Source organism: Microcaecilia unicolor, chromosome 3 (genome assembly GCF_901765095.1).
Source record: "Microcaecilia unicolor chromosome 3, aMicUni1.1, whole genome shotgun sequence".
Taxonomy (NCBI): domain Eukaryota; kingdom Metazoa; phylum Chordata; class Amphibia; order Gymnophiona; family Siphonopidae; genus Microcaecilia; species Microcaecilia unicolor.
Window position 1 is genome coordinate 337,375,561 of NC_044033.1, and position 25,055 is coordinate 337,400,615.

Here is a 25,055-nt window from a genome sequence, read left to right on the forward strand (position 1 = left end):
TTCTTACTGCCCTGATCATGTCAGGGTTGTGGCTCCTAATTCGGCGGAACCTCCATCGGAGGGACTCGAGGTCCCTCCGAATGCCAAATCTTCTGCAAGATATGTTTGTACACCAGGAGTGAGGGGATGGCCCTTCTTGCCTTCAGCACACAAATTCATTTGGAAATCAAATAGGAGAGACTCACAACTCTAATTGGGGAGGGGGGGACAGTTTGTGCTTACAGTACTGAGGGAGCTCTTATGTGTGTAGCATAGGCGGTCGGTGGCCCAACTGTTTGGGGAGGCTAAAGGGGGCGGAGTTAGGGGTGGTGCCAAGGGTGGGGCTTATATCCAAAATTGTCTGACAACACACAGAAAAAAATAAATACATAAAAGTAAAATAGTCACAATTACTACCTTTTATTACATTTGGATATTAGATATATATCTTATGTCAAAGAAGAAAGTGGTTGTTCAAAGCATATATTAACCAATGTATACTATTCAAAAATGTTATCAATTATTAAACACTGCTATTTCCATCCATGGAAAATCCCAAAATGAAATGGTCACATTAGTGAAGTAACATTATGCATGAAAAAGCATTACACTGGGCAAACTCTAATACACCAAAATACCACCCATACGGAAAACACAGACCGTCAACAATATGAAACAAGGATCATAATATCACAATTCCTAATGTACAGCCACAAAACAGGGTGGATAGTGTTCAGAATGAACTCCTTTTATTAACAACCAGATAGAGATAAGAGTTTTCAATTTTGGTACAGTATAAGTCATCACAACAACAAAATATAAGAAAACCAATGGACTGCATTAGGTGCTTATAGCCCATTTAGTTATGTCTAAACAAAGGAGATCTGCATGAAACAATATTTTTATTTTAACTTATAGAACCTCTCTCTCTCTCTGCTCCAATCCAACATTGCCCCTTTGTCTTGCCCCTCACCACTATCCAACATTGCCCCTATGTCCTCCCCATCTCCCTTCAACATCCAGCCCCAAGGTCTTACAAAAGGTCTGCAACTCATTCTCTCCAGTAGTGGGGGTAGGGGATACACCAGACGAATGGTCATGAGACGGATCCATGACCATGTTCATATCTCCTGGGATAATTAGTGGCAAGCCTGGAAAACGACAACTTTCCTGTAATACTACTTTACTATAAAAAGAGGGCTCCCTGGGAACAGGGCCATAAATTCTCACAAGTATTAAATCTTTCCTACGTAAATACAATTGCATCCCCACATTGTGACCACGATCATCATGAAAGATGTGCCGCGCAGTGCAGTGGACCGTCTTGTGGATTAAAATTGCCACCTCACCCCTGCGCCCCACAGAGTGTGAGCAAAAAACCTCCCCCATTTATCTACATTTCAGCTTCTAGTGCTTTCATTCCAACAAACTGGTCTCTTGGAGGCATATGATGTCAGCATTATGGCAGTTTAAAGCTCCTAATAGTTTTGTTCTTTTAATTGGAAAATGATGCAAATCTCAAACTACCAATAGCTGGTACATTCAGTGCTCATATCCATGCAACCTCTGTGCAAACATTAAAGAGGCATATTTTCAAAGCACTTAGCCTTCCAAAGTTCCATAGGTTTCTATGGAACTTTGGAAGGCGACTATCAAATCCTCCTGAGAGCCCAGCCTCCCTTAGGAGTTCCATAGCGAAGCACTCCCACTGCCACTTTAATTGCAGACTATTTCTGCATTGTATCACCATTCTGCTTGAAACTACGTTTATGAAAAACTAGCCTTCTCCTCGCCCACCCAAGAACCTGCCCTCCACAACCTATCCCCTCCACTCCTCCCTCCCCCCGACTTTACCGCATGCTGCAACACTCAGACTCCGCCGCTGCTCGCTTCTCTTCTTCCTGGCACCCCCCCCCCCCCACACCAGCCCTTTAAAAAGAAACATCCGACGTGGTGGTGAGGCGCAGCGCCTCGCATTTGCATGTAAAAGAAGCGGATCGTCTCATCGGGCCTTCCCTCACTGTCCCGCCCTTGCGGAAATAGGAAGTTGCGTCAGAGGAGGGCGGGACAGAGTGAGGGAAGGCCCAATGAGATGATCCGCTTCTTTTACTTGCAGACACGAGGCGCTGCTCCTCGCCACCACGTCGGACATTTCTTTTTAAAGGGCTGGTGCGGGGGGGTGCCAGGAAGAAGAGGAGTGAGCAGCAGGAGCGGCGGAGCACCCCCCCCCCCCTTGTGCTGACACCCTGCAGCCAGTAAGAAAAGAAATTAGTGGAGTGGGGCAGGCACCGGTGCTGTCGGGGAGAGGAAAATACAATTTTGTTCCTGCCCTGAATTCAAGAAGGCAGGGGAAGCGATAGATAGGTCACGGTTGGGCTGGGGAGGCTTAGCCTCCCCAAGCCTCTTATACGAGGCGCCTATGGTGTGTAGCTACAGCATAGACCCTTATCTCACCCCAGGCTTCGATGGAGAGAGTCCTGGGGGGCAGGTGGTGGTGGGGGGGGGGGGGGAAAGAAATACGCCTGTGCTTCAAGCGCAGGTATACTAATAACAGATTCTCTCCAAAGGAGAAGTTCAGCTCCCTCCGCAGTGCCATGTTTCTCAGTGAATAACCGTTGGAAAGCGTGCATCGCTTTATATGGATGCCCATGCGTGATGGACGTCCTTACATGTACAGCTCCATATATGGACGACCATCCCATTTATGGACAGGTCAGTACTTGCACGTCTTGGCATCTCTAATGGCTCCACACATGGATGGCCGTGACGCATGGACGTGCATGGCCATGGACGTTCATGGACTGTCACGCGTGCGGGGCCTACGTGTGGAGTTTTCTTTTTATGGAAGTTTTCCTTATATGGATCATTATCAAGTGTGCGAACTTCAAATGTATGCTCCTTATATTCCCCATACCTGCATGTTCCACAGTGCATGTAGTTGCGGGGAAAAAATAAGGAACATTGAGACAAGTATAAAGTACAGTAACGCGTTTCTCACATAAGTGCTGTATTTTTCGTATATGTTGCCTGCCCCTGATTTGGCCGTTTTCAACTGCGATAATGGAATAAAGCCAGCCATTTTCCTATACTTTGACCACCCACGATTTGGCCGGCGTCAACCGCGATAGTGGAATGTCTATGGCCGGCCATATTATTTTCCGATTATACCTACCTGATTGTGGCCGCCTTCGTGAGGCCGGCCAAATTCATATTTAGCCGACCTTTCAATTATGCCCCTCCATATATCACACCTCAATTTCTGAGAGGAAATCGAAGCGTATTCTATAACAATGTGCGTAAGTTTATTGTTTAACTAGCTAATCAGCGCTGTTTATTGGATGTTAGCAAGGAATTAGTACCAATTGGTATTTATGTTTATGTGCACATCTCAATAAGTGTATTCTGTAACATGATGCATGTAAATTCTATGCTGCATAGTTGAAAAGGGGGCATGTCCCTGGGTGGGGTGTGAGCTTTTCTAAAATCTATGCATGTTGCTATAGAATACATCCGCTCTGCACCTAGTTTAGGTATCAGGATTTATGCCAAGTAAAACATGGTGTAAATGGCTGCAACTAAACTTGGTCTTGTGGAGAGGTGCTTGGCCTAATCCTATATACTGTGCGGAAACTTAAGCCTATTCTATAAAATTTAGGTGTACTATAGAGAATATGCCTAGGTGTATGATTTTCTATGCGGAATTTTCAGACGCCATACATCGAATCCAACCTTGTGTTTTTATTTTTTTTGGACCATTCTTGAAAATAAAGTCCAAGTAAAAAAACACACAAATTCAAGCCATTGGGATGTAGGAGGAGCCAGCATTTTTAGTAGACTGGCCACATAGACATCCCAGCGAGCAGTGGGGCACACTAGGGGACACTGCAAAGAACTTAACATAAAAGGTCCCAGGTAAACATCTTAACGTTACCCCCTTATATTATATGGGAAGTCCTCCAAAACCCACCAAAAACCTATTGTACCCAACTGTACACCACTATAATAGCCCTTATTCCTGCAAGTGTCAAATATATTTGGGTACAATAGGTTTTGGTGGATTTTGGAGGCTTACACTTTCCATCAGAAATGTAATAGAGTGGATTATGAGTCTGGATCCCCTTCTGCACAGTGAACTGCACTGACCACTAGGCTACTCCAGGGACTTGTTTGCTGCTCTAATAGGACTGGCCATAACATCTGAAGCTGCCATAGAGGGTGGTATGTTCTGTTTCTTTCATATCTTTGGGGGATGGGGTGGGAGGGGGTTCATACCTTAATCCCTCCCGTGGTCATCTGGGGCACTTTTTTGTGACTTAGTCATTATAAAAACAAGTCTAGCCCAAAACATCAAGGTTTTAGCTCTGAATGTTTTTGTTTTGCTCCATTATGACAGAAAAATATCGAAGCCTTAGGAACACCCAAATCCCACCTCCAACATGCTCACGATACACTCCATTGTGATTCTGATGCTCTGCAGACAAACTGTTTAGAAAAATGTCTTAAAATGGATTTTGAAAATAGTGATTTGGGTGTTTGGGGGGAAATGTCATTTTGTGCCACTTTTTGGATGTTTTTTTGTTTAGAAAATGAGCACTTAACTAGATATTCAGGCTCACAGTTCACTGGTTATGTGCTGTCAAGCCATGGATGTAATAATCTGTGAGGCAGAGTGGTACAAAGAGCTTCAGCACAGTTCAGATGCACGTGTGTCCAATCTCTGTAGTAAATTTTCATGTCACTCCCCTGGTGGCGCAAAAACAAGGAAAGCGGCTCGTTATCTATGATATTTTTTAAAACCAGCACATGCAAATGTGTTTTCACAAGCAAGATCACTAAACCTCAGTGTTTCATGCAAATTTTCATTATCCAGCTCATTCTTATAACCAGCTAGAACTGACTTTTGTGCAAGATGGCAGACAACTCACAGGAAACCCCACAAGTTAGAACGCTGGTGCCTGAAAACTACATTCACACAACTACTTTTCCTAAATCTTACTGCATAGATTGTGTGTTTTTAGTTTTCACTGGTTTAGGGCTAAATTCAAGACCTCACTGAATGCATTTCTTTTTACCCGAGCGTTTGCTGAGCAGAACACCTTTAGCCAGCCTTAGAGATTCCATGTTTTATAACTTTGGTTCTCTTTTCTTCACATATTCTCCCTATTTCTTTTCTGTCTACATTATGGAGTTCTTTTCCTTTTAGCACTTTTACAATTGTTGTAAACTGTTTTGCAGGCACCCACCTCACTGCTTATCAAGGTACAAGTGTAATAATCTGTATGTTAAAGCGGAGCACACAGGCTTCTAATGCATGTGCAGAAAAGAACTTTTACTCCCTAATCGAATGCACAAGTACTGCTGTATTTTAAACAATATGCAATGACAGAAAAATAGTGTCACCATTTTTCCAGATGGAGACAAAAAAAAAGAGCATATTGCAGAATGCCTCCCCAAGCCAGTTAAGTATTGGTCCAGAGGGTTCCCTGTCTCGGGCCAGTTGGGGGGACTAGCTACCTCAATTGAAGTAAAGATTGTGTACTGATAGAAGCCAAAATAATAATAATAACAATAATAGCAAAACCTGGTCATCCAGCTAGGTCTGGATCGAAGTTCCCTCCACTATCCAATCATTCTAATAACCATGATTAGTGTCATTTCAACGTAGTTGTCAGTTAACTGCAATCACTCCATTGAAAGACGCCTTTGTTTCATATCTACCCATTCTAATATTAATGCCAGATCAGTTATCAATAAAACTGAAACTATTAAAGACTGGATTGAGGAGTCACATCCTCGTTTTATACTAATAATAGAAACTTGGTTACAATCTAAGATTGACCCTATCCTCAATGACATGTCTTCCAGGTTAAAACATCGCACATCTCACAAGAGAAAAGAAAAGAGGATGTGGCATTGCTTTAATATATGTCTTTCTTCAAGTCACCATCACTTCTGAACTCCTATCACCCTATCTAGAAATCATTGCATATAATATCTCTAATGACTCACTAGCAAATCATTTCAATGTGTTGTTGTTTTTCTGTCCTCCAGGTAATTGGAATGCGGTTGAAGAGGAACTCAACTGAGTTCATCTCTAACTCATGTGTCAAATCAGATAACCTATTACTGATGGGTGACATTAATCTCCATTTAGACAAACCTGAAGACCAACATACTAAACATTTCCTAGATTTCATTAAAACTTGGCAATTCTCTAATCCCTTTGGAAATCCTTCCCACAACAAAGGCCATCCCATCGGCAGATGAACTTGCCAAATACTTCAATGAAAAAATTGTAAAACTACGAAACAATCTTCCTCAGAACATGCTCCAACAAGGTCTCTTCCCCAAGGAAAATGGCAACATCCTACTCACACCCATACCAAAAGATACCAAGAAAAAAACAAATGAACTCACCAATTACCGCCCAGTAGCATCTATCCCACTAGCAGTCAAGCTGATGGAAAGTATGGCAATCAAACAGCTTACTGATTACATACACAAATTCTCTATACTACATGAATCACAATCGGGATTTTGCCCCTGCCACAGGACTGAAACAGTGTTAACCACCCTCCTGGCCAAATTCAAGCAGGAAATAGCAACAGGCAATAGCATACTTCTCCTCCAATTCGACATATCTAGTGCATTCGACATGGTAAACCATAATATACTACTAAGACTCCTAGACTACTTCGGGATTGGTGGAAATATACCCAGTTGGATCAAGGGTTTCCTAACCACCAGAACATACCAAGTGAAATCAAACTCGAATATATCATCGCCATGGAAAGCAGACTGTGAAGTACCTCAAGGATCACCACTATCACCGATCCTTTTCAACCTAATGATGACCCCATTAGCCAAGTCCTTATCCACCCAGGGCCTCAACCCATTCATCTATGCAGATGACAATACAATATACATTCCTTTCAAACATGATTTGACAGAAATCACCAACGAAATCAACCTCGGCTTGCATACCATGAACTCATGGGCAAATGCATTCCAACTAAAACTCAATACAGAAAAAACACACTGACTCATCCTCTCATCCCAATACAATACGAACATACCCACAAACTTAGTCACCCCAGATTACACCCGCCCTATTTCAGATAACCTGAAAATCCTCGGTGTCACAATCGATAGGAACCTTACACTCGAGAGCCAAGTTAAATGTACAATCAAGAAAATGTTCCACTCAATGTGGAAACTTAAACGCATGAAACCATTCTTCCCGAGGGCAACATTCCGCAACCTGATACAATCAATGGTACTAAACCATGCTGACTACTGCAATGGAATTTATGTGGGATGCAAAGAGCAACTCATAAAGAAGCTACAGACCACTCAAAACACAGCAGCCACGCTTATATTTGGAAAATCGCGATTCGAAAACGCCAAATCCCTTCGAGAAAAACTGCTTTGGCTCCCAATCAAAGAATGTATTACTTTCAAAATATGCACCCTGGTCCACAAAATTATCTATGGCGATGCCCCGGGATATATGATTGACCTCATACACCTGCCAACCAGAAACTCAACCAGATCATCACGAACATACTTAAATCTTCACCACCCTAACTGCAAATGACTCAAGTACAAATCAAATTATGGATCCAGCTTCTCCTATATAAGCACGCAACTCTGGAATGCACTACCAAAAGCCGTAAAAACAACGTACGACCACCTCAACTTCCGGAAATCACTAAAGACCAACCTGTTCGAAAAGGCATACCCTACTGACCCAACTTAAGTGCCTGAACCCAGCAACACAAAGAAACCAAAATTTGTAATGAACGCTATGAACACTGTATAACTCCTCTTCTCTACGATTCCCTAATGTGTCTGTAACACATTTATCTCATTGACAATAACATCACTCTGTATTTGTTTCATCACCGGAGGTGGCTAACACCTGATGGTGCTATGTAAGCCACATTGAGCCTGCAAATAGGTGGGAAAATGAGGGGTACAAATGTAACAAATAAATAAACTCTTATCATATATACATTCTAACATCCATATATAGACATTTATACCAACAATAGGGCTGGTGTTAGTGAAGGGCTAGATTGTATACGTGGTGCTTAAACAATTGGTGCCAAAATAATAACGTTTAGTGTAAACAGAGGGCTCATGTATGAATTTAGGCACTAAATATCCAAAAAAGGTTTGAAATTATGGATGGTGTCAGTTTTGCAGACTAAACAGTGCGGAGGCCTCCCCAGCTATATTACCATCAGCCTAGATCTAAACAACTATTGAACCCTGGAGTTACGGGGAAGAAGATAAAAGATAAGTGAAGGAGATTTTTGAAAGATATTGAAAGACATTGAATATATTCCTTTCACATTTTTTTGGCGATACTTAGTAACTTTGGGTACTAGGGATTTAGGCTTGAAAGTGATATATAGGTTTGGGGTAGTATGACACCGGGTTTATTTCCAGTGTTGGTGGTTTTGAGGGGAGGTGTTTCATTTTGTTTTTGTTCTTTATTAGTGAAGGAGAGGAGAGTTTTTATACTATTCTGTTTTTCTCATATATGCATGAGTTTTTTCGTTTGGTTTTTTTTTCTCTCACTCTCCTCACTGGAACCAATGATAGTACTTTACTCCTTTTGTAAAATAGTGGATGGTGCATTGTTTGTGCAGCATTTTCCCTATTGGGAGATTTGAGGTTCCTGGTTGATTTATTAATAAAGATCTCGATTGTGTGATCTGGGAACAACAAATTGAGACACCTGCATACCCATAATTTCAAACCTTTTTTGGATATTTAGAGTTTTAGCTGAACGGTTTGAATTTCCCTGTGTTTATTAGAGTGAATTTAGGCACTGCCATTTCCACCAATGAAAACATGGTGCAAATTCCCATGCCTAAATTTATATGTGAGCACCAATTTTCTAGTATGAGTCACATAATATTAATGGCTCTCACATCCTTCCTGTCTCCTCGGCTCGTAACCTTGGAGTCATCTTTGATTCCTCTCTCTTCTTCTCTGCACATATTCAGCAGATCGCCAAAACCTGTCTTTTCTTTATCTACAACATTAGCAAAATCCACCCCTTCCTTTCTGAATACGCTACCAGAACCCTTATCCAAACCCTTGTCACCTCTCGTTTGGATTATTGCAATTTACTTCTCACTGGCAGTGGCGTTCCTGGGGGGGCTGGCACCCGGGGCGGATCGCCGATGCGCCCCGCCCCCCGGGTGCAGTGCCCCCCCCGATGTAGCGTGGACCCCCCCCCCCCCGGCGAAAGGACACCCTCGTGAAGGAACCCCCCAGCCGGGTGCACGCCACTGGGGGGGTGCCGCGCGCCTGTCCTCCGTTCTTTCATGCTTCTTCTCTGCCCCAGAACAGGAAGTAACCTGTTCTGGGGCAGAGAAGAAGCATGGAACAACGGAGGACAGGCGCGCACGGCACCCCCCCAGCGGTGTGCACCCGGGGCGGACCGCACCCACCACCCCCCCTAGGAATGCCACTGCTCACTGGTCTTCCTCTCAGCCATCTCTCTCCTCTCCAGTCTGTCCAAAATTCTGCAGCATGACTTATTTTCCACCAAAATCATTATACCCACACTAGCCCACTCCTCAAGTCACTTCACTGGCTCCCTGTCCGCTTCCGCATACAATTCAAACTTCTCTTACTGACCTTTAAATGCATCCATTCTGCAGCTCCCCACTACCTCTCCACTCTCATCTCTCCCTACATTCCTCCCCGTGAACTCCGCTCATTGGACAAATCTCTCTTGTCGTCCCCCTTCTCCTCCACCGCTAACTCCAGGCTTCGTCCCTTTTCCCTCGCGGCACCTTATGCCTGGAATAGACTTCCTGAGCCTGTACGTCTAGCTCCATCTATACCTGTTTTCAAATCTATGCTGAAAACCCACCTTTTCACCACTACTTTTGGCTCCTAGCTACTACTCAATTACCTCCCCTTGTTCCTTCTCACCCAGTACTTCCCTCGCCCTTAATTGTCTTGTCTGTCTGTATTATTTTTAGATTGTAAGCTCTATTGAGCAGTGACTGTCTCTCTATGTCAGGTGTTCAGTGCTGCGTGCATCTGGTAGCGCTATACAAATGTTAATAATAATAATAACTCAAAACTACGCTCTTGATGTGCTACAAAAGGCCCAAGACTGTCCCATTTATACTTCCCCTTTTTCAGACTGTGCATAATTTTTTAGGTGCAGATCCCATACCTAAATTTATACAATTCCCAATTAAATCTAATTTGTGCCAACAACTGCTTGTTAAAAAGCCAATTATTGGCACTAATTGGCTCATTATTCTTAAAAATTGTGTGTGCATATTGAGGGTACACCTAAATTTCCAAGCACAATTTTTGGTGACTTTTATAGAATCAGGGGGTAAATGTGTGCATATGTCCAACCATATAATTATAAGTAGAATATCTAAATATCAGGAAATTTCTGATGATGGTCACTTCAGCTTCAGAGTCAGTGAGATTCAGGCTCTCTATACAAGATTTCATCATATCAGAGTAGTTCACACCCATCTAACTTTCTTCCAGAGTTCCATCTTAATCAGTCAGTCGTTCTACCAGCATTCTTCGACAAGGCCTCTTGCCCATCCTGGTGAAAGTACACTGCACACCTTGGACTGCAAGCAAGCCTTGGCCTTCTATCTGGAACGGACTAAAGCCCATAGACAGTCAACCAAGCTTGTAGGCATAGCCTAGTGGTTAGTTTTTGGTGAGTTCAAGAAAACAGCAGATGCCACTGCAGTAGAGAGGGCCATCCAACATGAGAAGGAGATTTTATATGGATTTGTGTTCAATTGGGAAAATACTGAAAAGTGTGATGACCCCTGATGAAGGTTACTGCTGAAACTTGGCCAAAAGGGTCACTCTTCAATAAAAATTTGTTTGAAGAACTCTCTGTTGTTTCCTTCTTTCCTGGACCACCTCTGCTGTTTTTCTTGGACTTGTTATTTATGTGGATATTTTCAGTGAGCCTGGTAGCTAGGGTTTCCCGCATGTGAGAATGGATATCCTGCTTGTCCTTGGAGAAAGCAAAGTTACTCACCTGTAGCAGGTGTTCTCTGAGTACAGCAGGACATGTATTCTCACATACCCTCCCTCCTCCCCAGGAGTTGTGTTCTTTTAGCTATATTATAGTACCGATGGTCCAGTGCCCACATGTAGGGCTGGAAAGCATCTGTATATACATGGTGGGGTGCTGCCAAAAGCTTCTTAAAGTCATATTATGCTGGGCAGCATCTGCACTGGAGCTCCATCAGATAATGTCACCTACATGTGAGAATGTGTATCCTGCTGTCCTCGGAGAACATCTGCTACAGATAAGTAACGTTGTTTTTCTACCAGAAGCAATGAAGTGTGAAGTAAATTACTGAGAGTCATAATTACTGTCAGTGGCAATGGGGGAATAGGACTTGAACCATGGCTTCCCTGGCTCTTAGCCCACTGCTTTAATGACTAAATATTTGACTCGGTGGTTATTTTTTCCATGCATTTTTTTTACAACTCTTTGACTGTAAATCACCATTTGAATTCTGCAGTTTGTCACAGTTAAGGGTGAGGGTTTAATAATTTGGTTTAATTTTGCTGAAGGATGATGTTCCTTAAGGAAAGTTTATAGAAAAGGTTGTTGTAATACAAGTGAATTTTAAAGATTTGTTTTTCAGCTCTGTCTTGACTGACCAGTGCACTCAGGGTAAAAATAATTGTTTAACTTTGATTGTGTGAAAATAAGTTGGAATGCAGAAGATAAGACACAGCTCTAATTAATTTAGTATGTGAAGGGGAGGATGGTTCTTATTTTCCAGGTTCAGGTTAGCCACCTGGACTTGGAAAGCATGTGACCACGTTCCCACAGTATGGCTTGTTTACCTAAGCAGAGAAGCATTCTGTAATTTTCCTTGGCTTTGAACATGAGCTCTAAGCCTAATAAAAAGGGGGGCTTGTTACCAGGGGCGTAGCTACGGGTGGGCCTGGGTGGGCCCAGGCCCACCCAGTTTTGCCTCAGGCCCGCCCCACCCAGAAGCAGAGTCCATCATCTCCGGACCCCAAACAGTTTGCCACCGCCAATCGCGATTCTGACTCCACCCCTCTCTTCCTCCCTCCCTCGGCACTGCAGTAATGTACCTGGGATCCCGGCAGCATTAGCGTTGTATCCACGCTGCCTTCGCACTGCCCCGGAAGCTTTAAGGCTTCCGGGGCAGTGCGAAGGCAGCGTGGATACAACGCTAATGCTGCCGGGATCCCAGTTACATCACTCAATTACTGCAGCGCCGAGGGAGGGAGGAAGAGAGGGGTAGAGTCGAAATCGCGCGATTCTGGACCTCGCGGGTGGGCGCCTTCGCACTGCCCCGGAAGCCTTCTCTTAAAGAGAGGGCTTCTGGGGCAGTGCGAAGGCAGCGTGGATACTTAGCTAATGCTGCCGGCCTGGGATCCCAGATAGAAGCGCCGGACAGAGGAAGAGAGGGGTAGACGGTCACGGACTCGGCGATCCTGGACCTCGTGGGCGTGCGGGGCGTAACTTGATCTGGGAGAAGTGGGGCACAGCAGAGGGAGGGATGGTGAACAGAGTGAGGGAAGGAGCAGGAGATGAATGGGATTGGGAGGGGTGGTGAGCAGAGGGAAGGATGAGACTGGTAAATGCTAAGTAGTAGTAGACTGGGAGGGGTGATAAGTAGAGGGTGGATAGGACTGGGAGAAATGGGGCACAGCAGAGGGAAGGAGCAGGAGATGGATGGGAGGACAGGGCCCAGGGAGAGAGGAGAAATTGCTGGACATGGAGGGAAGGGTAGGGGAGAGAGAATTGCTGGGAATGGATGAATGGAGGGAAGGGCAGGGGAGAGAGGAGAATTGCTGGGTATGGATGAATGGAGGGGGGCAGGGGAGAGAAGAGAATTGCTGGGTATGGATGGAGGGGATGGGAGAGAAGAGAATTGCTGGGTATGGATGGAGGGGAGAGGAGAGTTGCTGGACATGGGTGGATGGAGCGGAGGGAAGAGGAGAGAGGAAGGTTGCTGGACATGGGTGGATGGAGGGGAGGGCAGGGGAGAGGAGGGTTGCTGGACATGGATGGAGGGAAGGGCGGGAGAGAAGAGGGTTGCTGGACATGGATGGAGGGAAGGGCGGGAGAGAGGAGGGTTGCTGGACATGGATGGAGGAGAGGGAAGGGAGAGAGAAGAAATGCTGGACATGGATGGAGGGAATGCAAGAGTGAGGAAGGAGATAAGATGAGGGAAAAGGAAGAGGAGAAAATCTGCACATGGATGAAGAAAATAGGCAGAAGCTGGATCCACTGGACAGTCAAGTCTGCGGAGGACCCAGCTTTTACTTATGGATATAGAGCAAGAAATGAAGAAGAAAGGAGGAAAGTAAAGAAATAAATGGAAAGGAAGCCCTGGAAACGGAGTTAAGAGGACAGATAGCAGCAGAATCGGATACTGGGCCAGCATGATCAGAAAAACAAAGTCACCAGACAACAAAGGTAGAAAAAAATCATTTTATTTTCATTATAGTGTTTGAAATATGTCCACTTTGAGAATCAGGTGCTCAACATTAAAAGTTTATATTTATTTACTTATTTATGGCATTTTATCCCACATTAAACATGAATTAGATTGGAACCTGGGATCATTTAATGTTTTTTTTTCCTGGAGAGAGTAATGCATTGCCTGCTCTCTCCCCGGCTATAGCCAGCTCTGCAATTTTGAGGGGAGGTGGACGGGAGGGGGGGCGCAGAGGTGGACCGGGGAGAGAGCCTGTTAAACATTTACCAGCACACCACTGTCTAGTGCCCACCCTTCCAACCTGTTGGCCCACCCAAAAATTGACTTCTGGCTACGCCACTGCTTGTTACAGCAGAGTGGGGGCTCATCTGTGAGTGGACACGCTGCGCAGAGGATCTGTTCCTGGTCAAAGAAGCTCCTGGCTCTCACTCTGAACTGGGCCCCCCCAGCTGATGTTAAGAGCCTGGATGGTGTAAGGACCAGTGATGTTGTAATTATATAATGTATTATTGCTTCTTTTCCTGGTCTAAGAACTCTTAGCATTGCTTAGATGTAGACACCAGTGATGTAATGATTGTTTATATAGCTAATCATTGTGTGTATATAGCTAATCATTGTCTATATCTTAATAATCATTATAGCTTTTAGCACCTCTAATAAAGGTTTCATTTATCTAATACGAATCCAAAAGAATCCACAGTAATTATTGAGTAGTCTGTGTCAGTAAGACAGGCTGTAAATCCATAGCAGTACAGTTGTGAAGTAAAATCAAGATATTTCCTGACCTGTGGGTACTGGTATATCCTGGAAAGACTGGAAAAGTCACTCGATTTCTCAGGTGGAAGACCTTCAATGATAGCAGCCAGTGGTCCAGATGTTTTGCAGCTGTAGTTTGGGATTCCAGTGTCCATTCCTGACAATATATTCATGGCAGCTCTATACATTAAGAATACATTGTTGCAAGGGTCATAAATGTGTAACCCCAGTGTGAGGTTGGGTAAGAGCTCCGAGCTGTTGTTAATTTCCTCCACCGCAGACACAAAGGCCAAGAAGTTGTAATAATTCAAGGATATATAACTTTAAGAACAATAAATGATAAAAAATATTAAATTAGCATCAAACTATAAGATACAGAGATGTAGACATTGGTGGTAGACATGAGTGAAATAGGGTTAGGATGAGGGTTAGAAAAGGTGCTCTTCTCATATATGTTTGCCCCCCCCCAAAAAAGATGGAAAGTGTATGTTCCAGGTTTAGCACAAATTTGAATGCATTTCTTTACTCTCTCTCCTTTTCATCCCTGAGGGGAGGTGGCATGGGTGGAAGTTCCAAATTCCCAGTCCCTACCAACAAAAATGAGGCCAGACCTATGATGGAACAGCTGGAAGTGTTAGCGGAAGTTTATATCCACCACAGGTGAAGATGTGACCCAGACTGTAAGGAAAAGAGACAGGTGGTGAAAAGAGCAGACACAAGGGAATAGCAAAAAAAAGGAATGGGAAAAGAAGGAAAGTGAAGGGGAAAGGAGGTGAAATTAAAGAAGAATAGGGAGTAAATGTTAGAAGGAGGAGAATGGAGAAAGAGGAAAGAGAAGGAAAGCAGGGAGAAGCAGATTGGCACTCTCAAACCCCTCTACAATAATCTCCTTGAATGCTGACTAGAGAATGACATGGGGACAAAGTTTGTCTCCATCCCCATGAGTTTTGCCACTACCTTTCCAACCCCAACAATAACTGATTTCTACTACCCCAACGAATCCTAATCCACCCTGTTAAAATGTCCACAGGTACAAAATACAACCCATTCTGTATGCCTTAGAGGGGAGAAATATGCCCTATGTAGCACTGTTATGATTTTTTAATCTGTGGATGAATAAGAAGTCATCAGCAATCTCAGGATTCAGTCTAGCTCTCCTGCCTTCCACAGTTCTTCCTGCAATAGAAGATGTCTTCTTAGAAGATGTGCTGGTAGCAGGATGTACAGGATCCCCCATGCAAATTTTGCTAGTTGTGGCCAGCATGTTTGCTTGTTTTTCCAAAAAATCAAAATATCATTGTCTGCATCACTCAAACATAAATAACAGTCCAGTTCATTAACAGGCTTCAAAGTAGAAAACGACACAGGGACAAAGTATTTCCCCATCCTCGTGGGCTCTGTCCCCGTCCCCACCTTGTCCCCGTGGGATCTGTCCCCACCCTGTCCTGTAAGCTCTGTCACCATCCCCATCCCTGCAGTTACTGCTGATCCCCATCCCCGTGTCATTCTCTAATGCCGACCCCTCTTATAATCATACTACCTCCATACTCAGACAAGGCATAACATGCAGAAAACATACTACCACAGAAAAATATGGTTTTAGCTTTGTAAACTTCAGTAAATTTCAAAAGGTGACCAGTGTCTGTTGTGAGCTTTCATACCTACTTCACGGCAAGAGATAGGTGATTTCAATTCAGAATGTATGAATGTTTACAATACAAAAAAATGTAAAGTTGCTCGATATCTATGAAGCTGTGGAAAACCATCAGATGAGAATGAGTCAGTGATCAGGTTTTCACAAATAAGATCATTAAACTTCTTTAAAGGTTCATGCAAAATTTGTTATCCAACTCAATTTTATGGGTAGCTATAGCTGACTTTTCTGTTAAAAGGCAGAAAACTCATGGGTGAATACATCAGTACCAGAAAACTTAGGTTGCACAACTAACTTTCCTAAATTTTACTGCATAGATTGTGTTTTTAAATGTGGATGGGCATTTTCGAAATGAAGTCTAAATCTGACTTTAGTATTTTATGGAAAACATCCAAAAATCCTGTAGGGAACATAGCCATTTTCAAACCTGAAAAATATATCTCTTTTTGTTTTGAAAATGGCCATTTGCTAGATGTTTTTGTGCTCACTACATCTTTCTTTTTGGATCATATTCGAAAAAAAAAAAAATGTCCAAGTGAAAAATGTACAAAATTAAGCCATTGGGATGTATGAGGAGCCAGCATACTTAGTAAGCTGGCCACACAGACATCCCAGCAGAGCAGTGGGGTACCTGAGGGACAATGCAGTGTACTTCACATAAAAGGTCCCAGCTGCACATCTCATGGTTGCCCCCTTATATTGTATATAAAAGTTCAAACATGCAGTTCACAGATCCCACTCATTTTCTCCACAAAAAACACAAAACCAATTTTTATGTTGGAACATCAAGGCCACTGCTTTATTATTCATAAATGTTCACAAAACATAATAATTCAATCTTGCCCTTCCAGCCAATCATATACCTTGTACAACTAGTCAATATTGAGCTAGTCAGTTAGTTCTTATGACATTAGCCATCAAATACCCCTGCAGTAATGCTAAGGGCTGTCACAGACCAAATATCTTCATAAATTATTCAGAAAGCACACCAATCATTCTCAAGCGGTGACACAAGAGAAGATGTATTACCCATGCTCAAAATTGATGAATTAAACATCTCAGGCTGGAGTATTTCAGGGCATACCTTTTTTCCACTGCCACAAGCAAAGACAGCGACTCGTTTGTCTTCATCTCCCACAAACAGCTGAGACTTTGATAAAGGAACCCACTACTTCCAAAATATCTCAAAAATCACTCAATAAATTACTAACAGCAATATCAGAGAGATGGACCCCATCAGACCTATAAAGACCAGGGCAATCCACAGAAATCAAATCATGACTTGCTACGTATCCCCCAGTCAACAATATGAAATTGGCCATCCCTGAATTCACCCTTTTCCTTAAGTGCTCAATAGCTTTCACCTTGCGAGTGCCTCTCCATACTCTCCTCGGGATAATATTAGACCAAATAACCTTTGTCCCAGGGAATAAATTATAAATTTCCCAAACATCCTGCTTCATCTCTCTTCACATTACACAAATAATTATCCCTGAAGTGCAACACCAAAATATTAGGCTCAGCCAACCATCTTCAGGCCTGAATTACAGATGAATTTGTTTAAATTTACCTTCCTCTTTTTAAGGTACAACGCCCAAATGGAGAAACAACAAAATCCCTAAATGGGGGAATACAAAAAGGCCCTGCAATATGCCCCAAATCCAATTCCTTGGACAACTTTTCTGCCATATTATCCTCATGCAAAATAACAGACAAAACATTATAAAACTTATGCACCAAAACAGGACCACAAAAAGAATCCTAAAACACTCACAAAACCCCCTAAGAAACAATTCCTCATCACTTTTTTTAGGATAATTTACAAGCCAATGCTCAAAAGTTTCCACCTTAATTGGAAATGGGGTCTTGCAAAACACCTCCAGGGGGCAAGAGCTGGGGTCCATTGCTCTTGGAAGCCATACCGCCTTACTCTTGGCAATGGAAGGCTGCATGACCTCCACCACAAATGGAACACCTGTGCCAAAACTTAAAGAATTGACGGAAACACTGCCCCGAATTGAAGTGAAAGAGATGATGCCAAACGCCACCTTTTCCCCAACACCTTCTCCAAACAAACTAATGCCTCCATTTGTTGACCCTGTCTGCCAGCTTCCCCCAGCATTACTTCTCCACTGACTTCCTGTGACCCCAGACTCTGCAACCTCAACTGTTGATCATAATCCCGAAAGGACCAAGGTCGCAAAAGAGTCATCTCTGTCAGCCAAATATCTACATCTCTAAATCCCCAAGCATCTGACTTATCCTTCTACGTTTTCTGAAATTAACATCACAGTTTAACCATGACCATCCACCATAAGTGCAATATATATGTAAAATTATATCAGAATACTGCAAAAATGAGGGATACAATTCAGGTTTTGCTTCCCCAAGAATCACTGCATTAATATTAAATCCCAGCAGCCAATTATAAATAGAGCTAGGCAGGGGTGTGCTGGTAAATTTTTAACAACAGGCTCTTTCTAAGGACGTAGCCAGCTCTGCAGTTGGAAGGGCCAGGGGTGGCCGGGGGGAGGGGGGAACAATACTTGCCTCTCTCTCCTCCCTCCCTTCGTGCAGGCATGCAAGGCATACCTTTGCTGGCAGCCAATAAATGGACTGCCACCCAGGGCCGGTCTTAGGGCGAGGCGACCGAGGCGGCCGCATAGGGCCCCGCGCTCAAGGGGGCCCCGCGCGGCGCGCCTTGGGTCGCCCCGCCCTCCGCTCCCACCCCCCCTGACGATCGATCGCTGCCTTTTCTGTAACAAAAATTGAGAAGCACCGAGTACCAGGCCGCGCCTCGCGTCTGCCCTGCTAGTAAAAATCTCCTGCACGTCGTTGGGCCGGCCTTCCCGCATTAAGTCCCGCCCTCCTCTGAGGTAATAGGCTATTACCTCAGAGGAGGGCGGGGCTTAATGCGGGAAGAGCCTATTACCTCAGAGGAGGCCGGGACTTAATGTGGGAAGGCCGGCCCAACGACGTGCAGGAGATTTTTACTAGCAGGGCAGACGCTGCCTGCTACTCGGCGCTTCTCAATGTTTTTCTTTAAGTTAGTGGGTGCAGCAGAAGAACAAAGTTGGTAGGGGGACTCGGATGGGAGAAGGGTGTGGGATGGGGGTTCTCAGTTGGGGGGAGGGGTAAGGGGGACTCAGATGGGAAAGGGTGTGGGATGGGGGTTCTCAGATGGGGGAGGGGGTAAGGGGAACTCAGATGGGAGAAGGGTGTGGGATGGGGGTTCTCAGATGGGGGGAGGGGTAAGGGGGACTCAGATGGGAGAAGGTTGCAGGGTGGGGGTTCTCAGATGGGGGGGGGTAAGGGGGACTCAGATGGGAGAAGGGTGTGGGATGGGGGTTCTCAGATGGGAGAAGGGGGCTGGAACTGGGGTTTGAGAAGGGGCCATATGGGAAATGGGGGCCATGCATGGGGCTGGTAGGAAAATGGGGCATGCATGGGTCAGGTGGGAGAATGGTTTTGGGGCTGAAAAGGGGGGCTCTAATACAAGGCATGTGGATGAAGGGGGCTGGAACTGGGGGCTGAAAAGGAGGGTAGGTGGGATAAGGGGGCTAGTACTGGGACTGGAGGCTGAAAAGGGGCAGGGGCTGAAACTGTGGGTACTGGGGGCTGAAAAGGAGATAGGGAGAAGTGGCTGGGGCTGAAGCTTGGGACTGGTGAGAGAAAAGGGCTGGGGACTGGGGTTGAAACTGGGGGCTGAAAGAGGACAGGGAGGAGTGGCTGGGGGCTGAAGCTCGGGACTGATGGCAGAAAAGGGCTGGGGCTGAAACGGGGAACTGGTAGGATAGTGGGGCTGGAACTGGGGGCTGAAAAAAAGGGGCAGAGAGAGGGGCAAATCCTGGATGGAAGGGGGAGCGAGAGGGAGGGCAGACCCGGATGGATGTGAGAGGGAGGGCAAATGGTGGATTGAAGGGGCAGAGAGAAAGGGCAAACAGTGGATGGAAGGGATAGAAAGGGCAGACAGTGAATGGAAGGGGCAGAGATAGAGGGCAGATGTGCACGGAAGGGGCAGGGAGAGAGGGCAGACATTGGATGGAGGGGACAGCAGAGAGGGCAGACACTGGATGGCAGAGAAAGAACGAAGACAGATACTGGATGGAAGGAAGACAGTGAAAAGAAGATGAGGAAAGCAGAAACCAGAGACGACAAACTGTAAATAAAATATATATATTTATAATTATTAAGTAGTATTGTAGATGTGTTAATAAATGTTTATAATAGAACATGTAAATAAGGTAATCTTTTTATTGGACTAATTTTAATACATTTTGACAAACTTTCGGAGAACAAAGCCCCCTTCCTCAGGTCAGGATAGGATACTGTAATCTCTATACTGTATTGACCTGAGCATGGAGGTTTTGGCCTGTCAAAGCTAAATGTATTAGTCCAATAAAATGGTATTGTTTTATTTTCTATATTTGTTTTATTTCTATTTGTTAATTTGTAAAGTGGTGATTGGTATTTGTTAGTTTTTATTCAAATTTACATCTGTTGTCTTTATATTTTGCACAGTACTAGGGGACATTTTCTGTTTCTGTGGTGTTGCATTGTATGCAGAGTCTGGCATCTTGGGGGTTCAGTTTAATTTTTGTCTAAATAGAAAGTTTAAATATTACTACTTATTCTATAGTGGATTAGGGTATATCTGTGTTTGTGAAAAAGACATGGTTTTCAGTTGGCATTGACTGTGCAGGATCGACAGGCCCTGGAGCTGGGGGCCTTGGAGCTCGGAGGGAAGGGTGGCCGGCCCTGGAGCTAGGGTGGGGGCGGAGCTAGGGTGGGGCGGGGCTAGGGTGGGGCCCCGTCAAATTGGTCTGCATAGGGCCCCGCACTTGCTAAGACCGGCCCTGCTGCCACCATTCCCAATGTCTTGCTCTGAGCAACATGCTGGAACTTCTCACACATGCTCGAGAAATCCCAGCCTGCTGCTCAGAGCTGGAAACAAGGAGCGGGGAACAGCAGCAGTCTATTTACTTGGCTGGCAGGGCTCAGCATCCCCACCAGCAAAGTAAAAGAGAATTCAGCAGGGGGCCCAAGCCCACATTTTGGGAGCCAGTTGTTAAAGTAGCCATGGAGGACCCTACTTTAACAACTGGCTCCCAAAATTCTTAAAAACTTAACAACCGGCTCTTGTGAGCCTGTGAGAGCCTGCTCCAGCACACCACTGGAGTTAGGTACTTTCACCCTTTCTTACTCTCCTCCTTCCCTTCATCAGTTATTCTAATTTCATAACCCTGTTCTTTAACTAACAAAGCAAATAGGTCAACAAATTTTCCTTTCAAAAATTTTCTCTTCAGCTTCAAAGAAGCATGAGTATGAAGTGGAGGGAAAGCATTAAAGGTATGCCCGGATTTACTTAGGGCACGATCAGCAACCTCATGCTCAGAAACCTGCAAGACGTCCCTAGGGTTTTCAGGTTTAACTTGCAAAGCACCCTCAGAATCACTAGAACATGAAGAGGATGATTCAGAAGACTTGGAAGACTCCCAAACATCAGCTAGATTGTTACCAACATCCCTGTGCTTATGCTTTTCACTATCCAATCTCTTCACAACATGACACAAGTTGTGTATACACTTTTTATCTTTAAAGCGCTTGCGTAATCCCTTCCTTCCTTCCTTTCTTACCAGACCTCCCTTTCCCACCATTACTAGAATAAGAAGGAGTAAAACAATCCTCACCATCAGACTGAGCAGACGTGTTCTCATTAACTACCCCAGATTCTTTTTGATGATCCAATCACTTCTGCCTCATCCCCATAGAGGGACCCAGATTAATCCTCTCAGCATTCTTCTTAGATCAGATTTTCTTCAGATTCACACCAGAACTTTTACTCTAATTCTGTGCAATTTTCTTTTTCAAAGAAACCACTCCATTTTTTACAAGTGCTCTTTTAGCAGTCTTAGTAGCCACAGACTCCAGACCAGTGGCGTTCCTAGGAGGGCTGACACCCGGGGCAGATCGCAGATGCGCCCCACCCCCGGGTGTAGCGCCCCCCCCCCCGGATGCAGCACGGACCCCCCGGGCAAAAGGACCCCCCCACGAAGGAAACCCCCCCCCCTCGGTGCACGCCGCTGGGGGGGGGGGGGTGCCGCACGTGCCTGTCCTCCATTGTTCCATGCTTCTTCTCTGCCCTGGAACAGGAAGTAACCTGTTCCAGGGCAGAGAAGAAGCATGGAACAACGGAGGACAGGCGCGCGCGGCACCCCCCCAGCGGCGTGCACCCGGGGCGGACCGCCCCCCTAGGAACGCCACTGCTCCAGACCTCTCTTCCCCACAACCCAACAACATTTTTCTAAGACTTCGCGTGGCTGAATCCATGCTGACTCTGTCCCATGAAACCATGTTTGTCTACGTGTTCCGAAATTTTATTCTTTATAATAGTTTCCCCCCTTCGAAGGGACACCACCTTGTATAGGTGGAGGGGCTTGTGTGTTTCAATGACTTAGAGGGCTATGCTGAAGGGAGAAACCAGACAAAGAGTGTCCCAAACTGGGAGAGTGGTAAGATGGTGACCTGAAGCTTGTATGCCCAACGGCTCAGCTGCCCTCTGAAGTTTCGTCTTCTTTACGTAAATTTCCTCTCTGCAATTGCAGTTACCTTAACTGAGAGGAAGGGGACAACCGGTGGTCAGCCGCCGATGGCCAGCGTTTTATCCCCTGAGCAGCAAATGCGGGACCGCTGCGCGATGAACTGTCCACAGATGAAAGGGTTGGTGAGTCCTTTGATTAGCGCTGGCGAAGGAGCGTCAACGCTCGAGGACCTGGAAAAAACAATTCCATTGCTCCCGAATTATTCAACCACCATGTCCAAAGGAGTGGAGGAGTGAGTTAGAGGTATATGCTGAAACAGAGGACGTTTACAGCAGAACATGAATCAGCGGAACCACTCCTAAATACCTATGAGAAATCAACTTGGAGTTTTTGGCTCCCGTGGAGGTTACATTGAATACCATCTGGAAAGTGCTTCGGGACCTAATGGTGGCAGTAAATAATTTTGTTTCAGATATAATTTTATTAGAGAGTTACATGGACAATTCAACTGAACCCTTTGAGAGTAAAAAATTGATATAACAAATGATTCTACATGAGCAAGAAGTGGTTATGATAATAGACCAGAAATTTTGAATAATATAGATGATTAATATCGAGATTATTGTTTTTCCCAGAGTTCCGGGTATGATCCTAAAGTTTTCCTCAGAAATATTTCCTCAAATTATTACTTTAAAAGGAGTGAAGCCTGTGAAAACTGGGATTACTTTAATCAGTGGGATTTGAATTAGAGACTTAAGTATATGTATTGTTAAATAACTTCTGGTTTTTAAAAGAGAAAGAATGTAATCAGATATATTATTACTAACTAATATTGGACAATAAGTATGATTTTCAATGAAATGATTTGACTATACACCGTATTGGCCTTGAAGAAGCCAACCAGATGAACAATGTGGAATAATGAATTAGACGAGTAATATCTGGGGATAATCAGGTTAATACCACGTTTTTTTTCTGTTTATTGTTTAATTGATCTCCTTATCTTGTTTCACTCTCCCTATTATGTGGTCTAAGGAAGAGAATAGAATTACCTGACTGAAATAATTCCTACATAATACTTTCTCTGTATTTCCAGCAAGTTGTTTTATCGCTTGTAAAAATTTAAATGGTTATAAATAAAAAATAATAAAAAAATAAAAATAAAAAAAATAAAAAAGAATAATAGTTTCCAACATTTTGTATTTTTTAAGTATGAATTGAGTATGTTCCTTGAATAATTGGGCTAATGTTTATAGGGTAAGTTAGTTTATTCTTTCTTGTCTACATATGTCATTCCTTTCTATTTCTACTTGTTTTTTTAAATTGTAAAACCACTTTAATTTGCAACTAAGCAGTATTGCGAGTTTAATAAACAATAAGCAATAAACGATAAAGCTAATTCTGGCTGCATTCTGAAAAAAAATATTTTAACAGATCAAAAGGCAGTTGTCTGTAATCAGTGAAAGCTCATTGATTAAAATCTCAGGAAATGAATGGGTTCAGAAGAAGTGCATGACAGTGCTTTCTTATCATTTGATAATGGCACAAAGAAATTCAGTGACAAGCAAAATCTGGAAACAGGGAGTGAGATTTTAAACTGAAGATAGTGTGTAGAATTCTATGATAAAGCCAACCCCTTGGGTACTAGATACCAGATTCACAAAAGAACATTGAGAAAGTGGAGATAATTCAGAGACTCAAATGGTTCATAATCTGTAGAATGTGTCATTCTGAAGAGGATGTCAAAGTAACTATGAAAGAAATGAAAAACAAAATAAAGCTTTTCTTTGAAAGAGAGTTTGGTGAATATTTAAATGAGTTCAGTACAAAACAGCATCAGAATTCAAATGTGCTTTGAACAGACTTGGGGAGGTTGCTTTTCAGAATCCATTTACCTAGGATCTAAGACTGCTAAGTAGTAGTAGTAGTAGTAGACTATCTGAAAACTTCATACTCTAAATATTGGGCAAACTGCACAGAGGGGAGAGGTGTATTTTTACATGCCAGAAAGGTATGAGGGTTTGAGAGAAGAAACAACACATGGACATTTTCGCCCATTTTCGCCCATTCCTCTCTGAACAGACCACCCGAACCCTCGTCCACTCGCTCGTCACCTCTCGTCTTGACTATTGCAACCTTCTTCTCACTGCCTCCCGCTTAACCATCTATCCCCCCTTCAATCTGTCAAAAATTCTGCCGCACATCTTATCTACCACGTGAACCGATACTCTCATATCACCCCTCTCCTCAAGTCACTTCACTGGCTCCCGATCCGCTACCGTATACAGTTCAAGCTTCTCCTTTTAACCTTCAAATGCACTCAATCTGCAGCCCCCCAGTACCTCTCTACACTCCTCTCCCCGTATGTTCCCACCCGTAACCTCCACTCTCAGGACAAATCACTCCTATCTGTACCCTTCTCCACCACCGCTAACTCCAGACTCCGCCCCTTCTGCCTCGCATCACCATATGCCTGGAACAGCCTTCCCGAGCCTATACGTCATGCGCCCTCCCTGCCCATCTTCAAGTCCTTACTCAAAGCCCATCTCTTCTCCCTTGCTTTTGGCACATAACCACCTTCCCCACTCATGATACCCACACTGACTACATAGTTTG

The 25,055-nt window shown here is 44.1% G+C and overlaps 1 protein-coding gene across 1 annotated transcript in view; it reads right to left on the reverse strand.

The window, feature by feature from the left end:
- LOC115464740 (vomeronasal type-2 receptor 26-like) overlaps positions 1-25,055 on the reverse strand; it is an 80,856-nt gene that overhangs the window by 53,323 nt on the left and 2,478 nt on the right. The window contains exon 3 of the mRNA XM_030195095.1: positions 14,273-14,564. Within this exon, the coding sequence (XP_030050955.1) occupies positions 14,273-14,564 (292 nt within the window). The remainder of the gene's footprint in view (positions 1-14,272; positions 14,565-25,055) is intronic.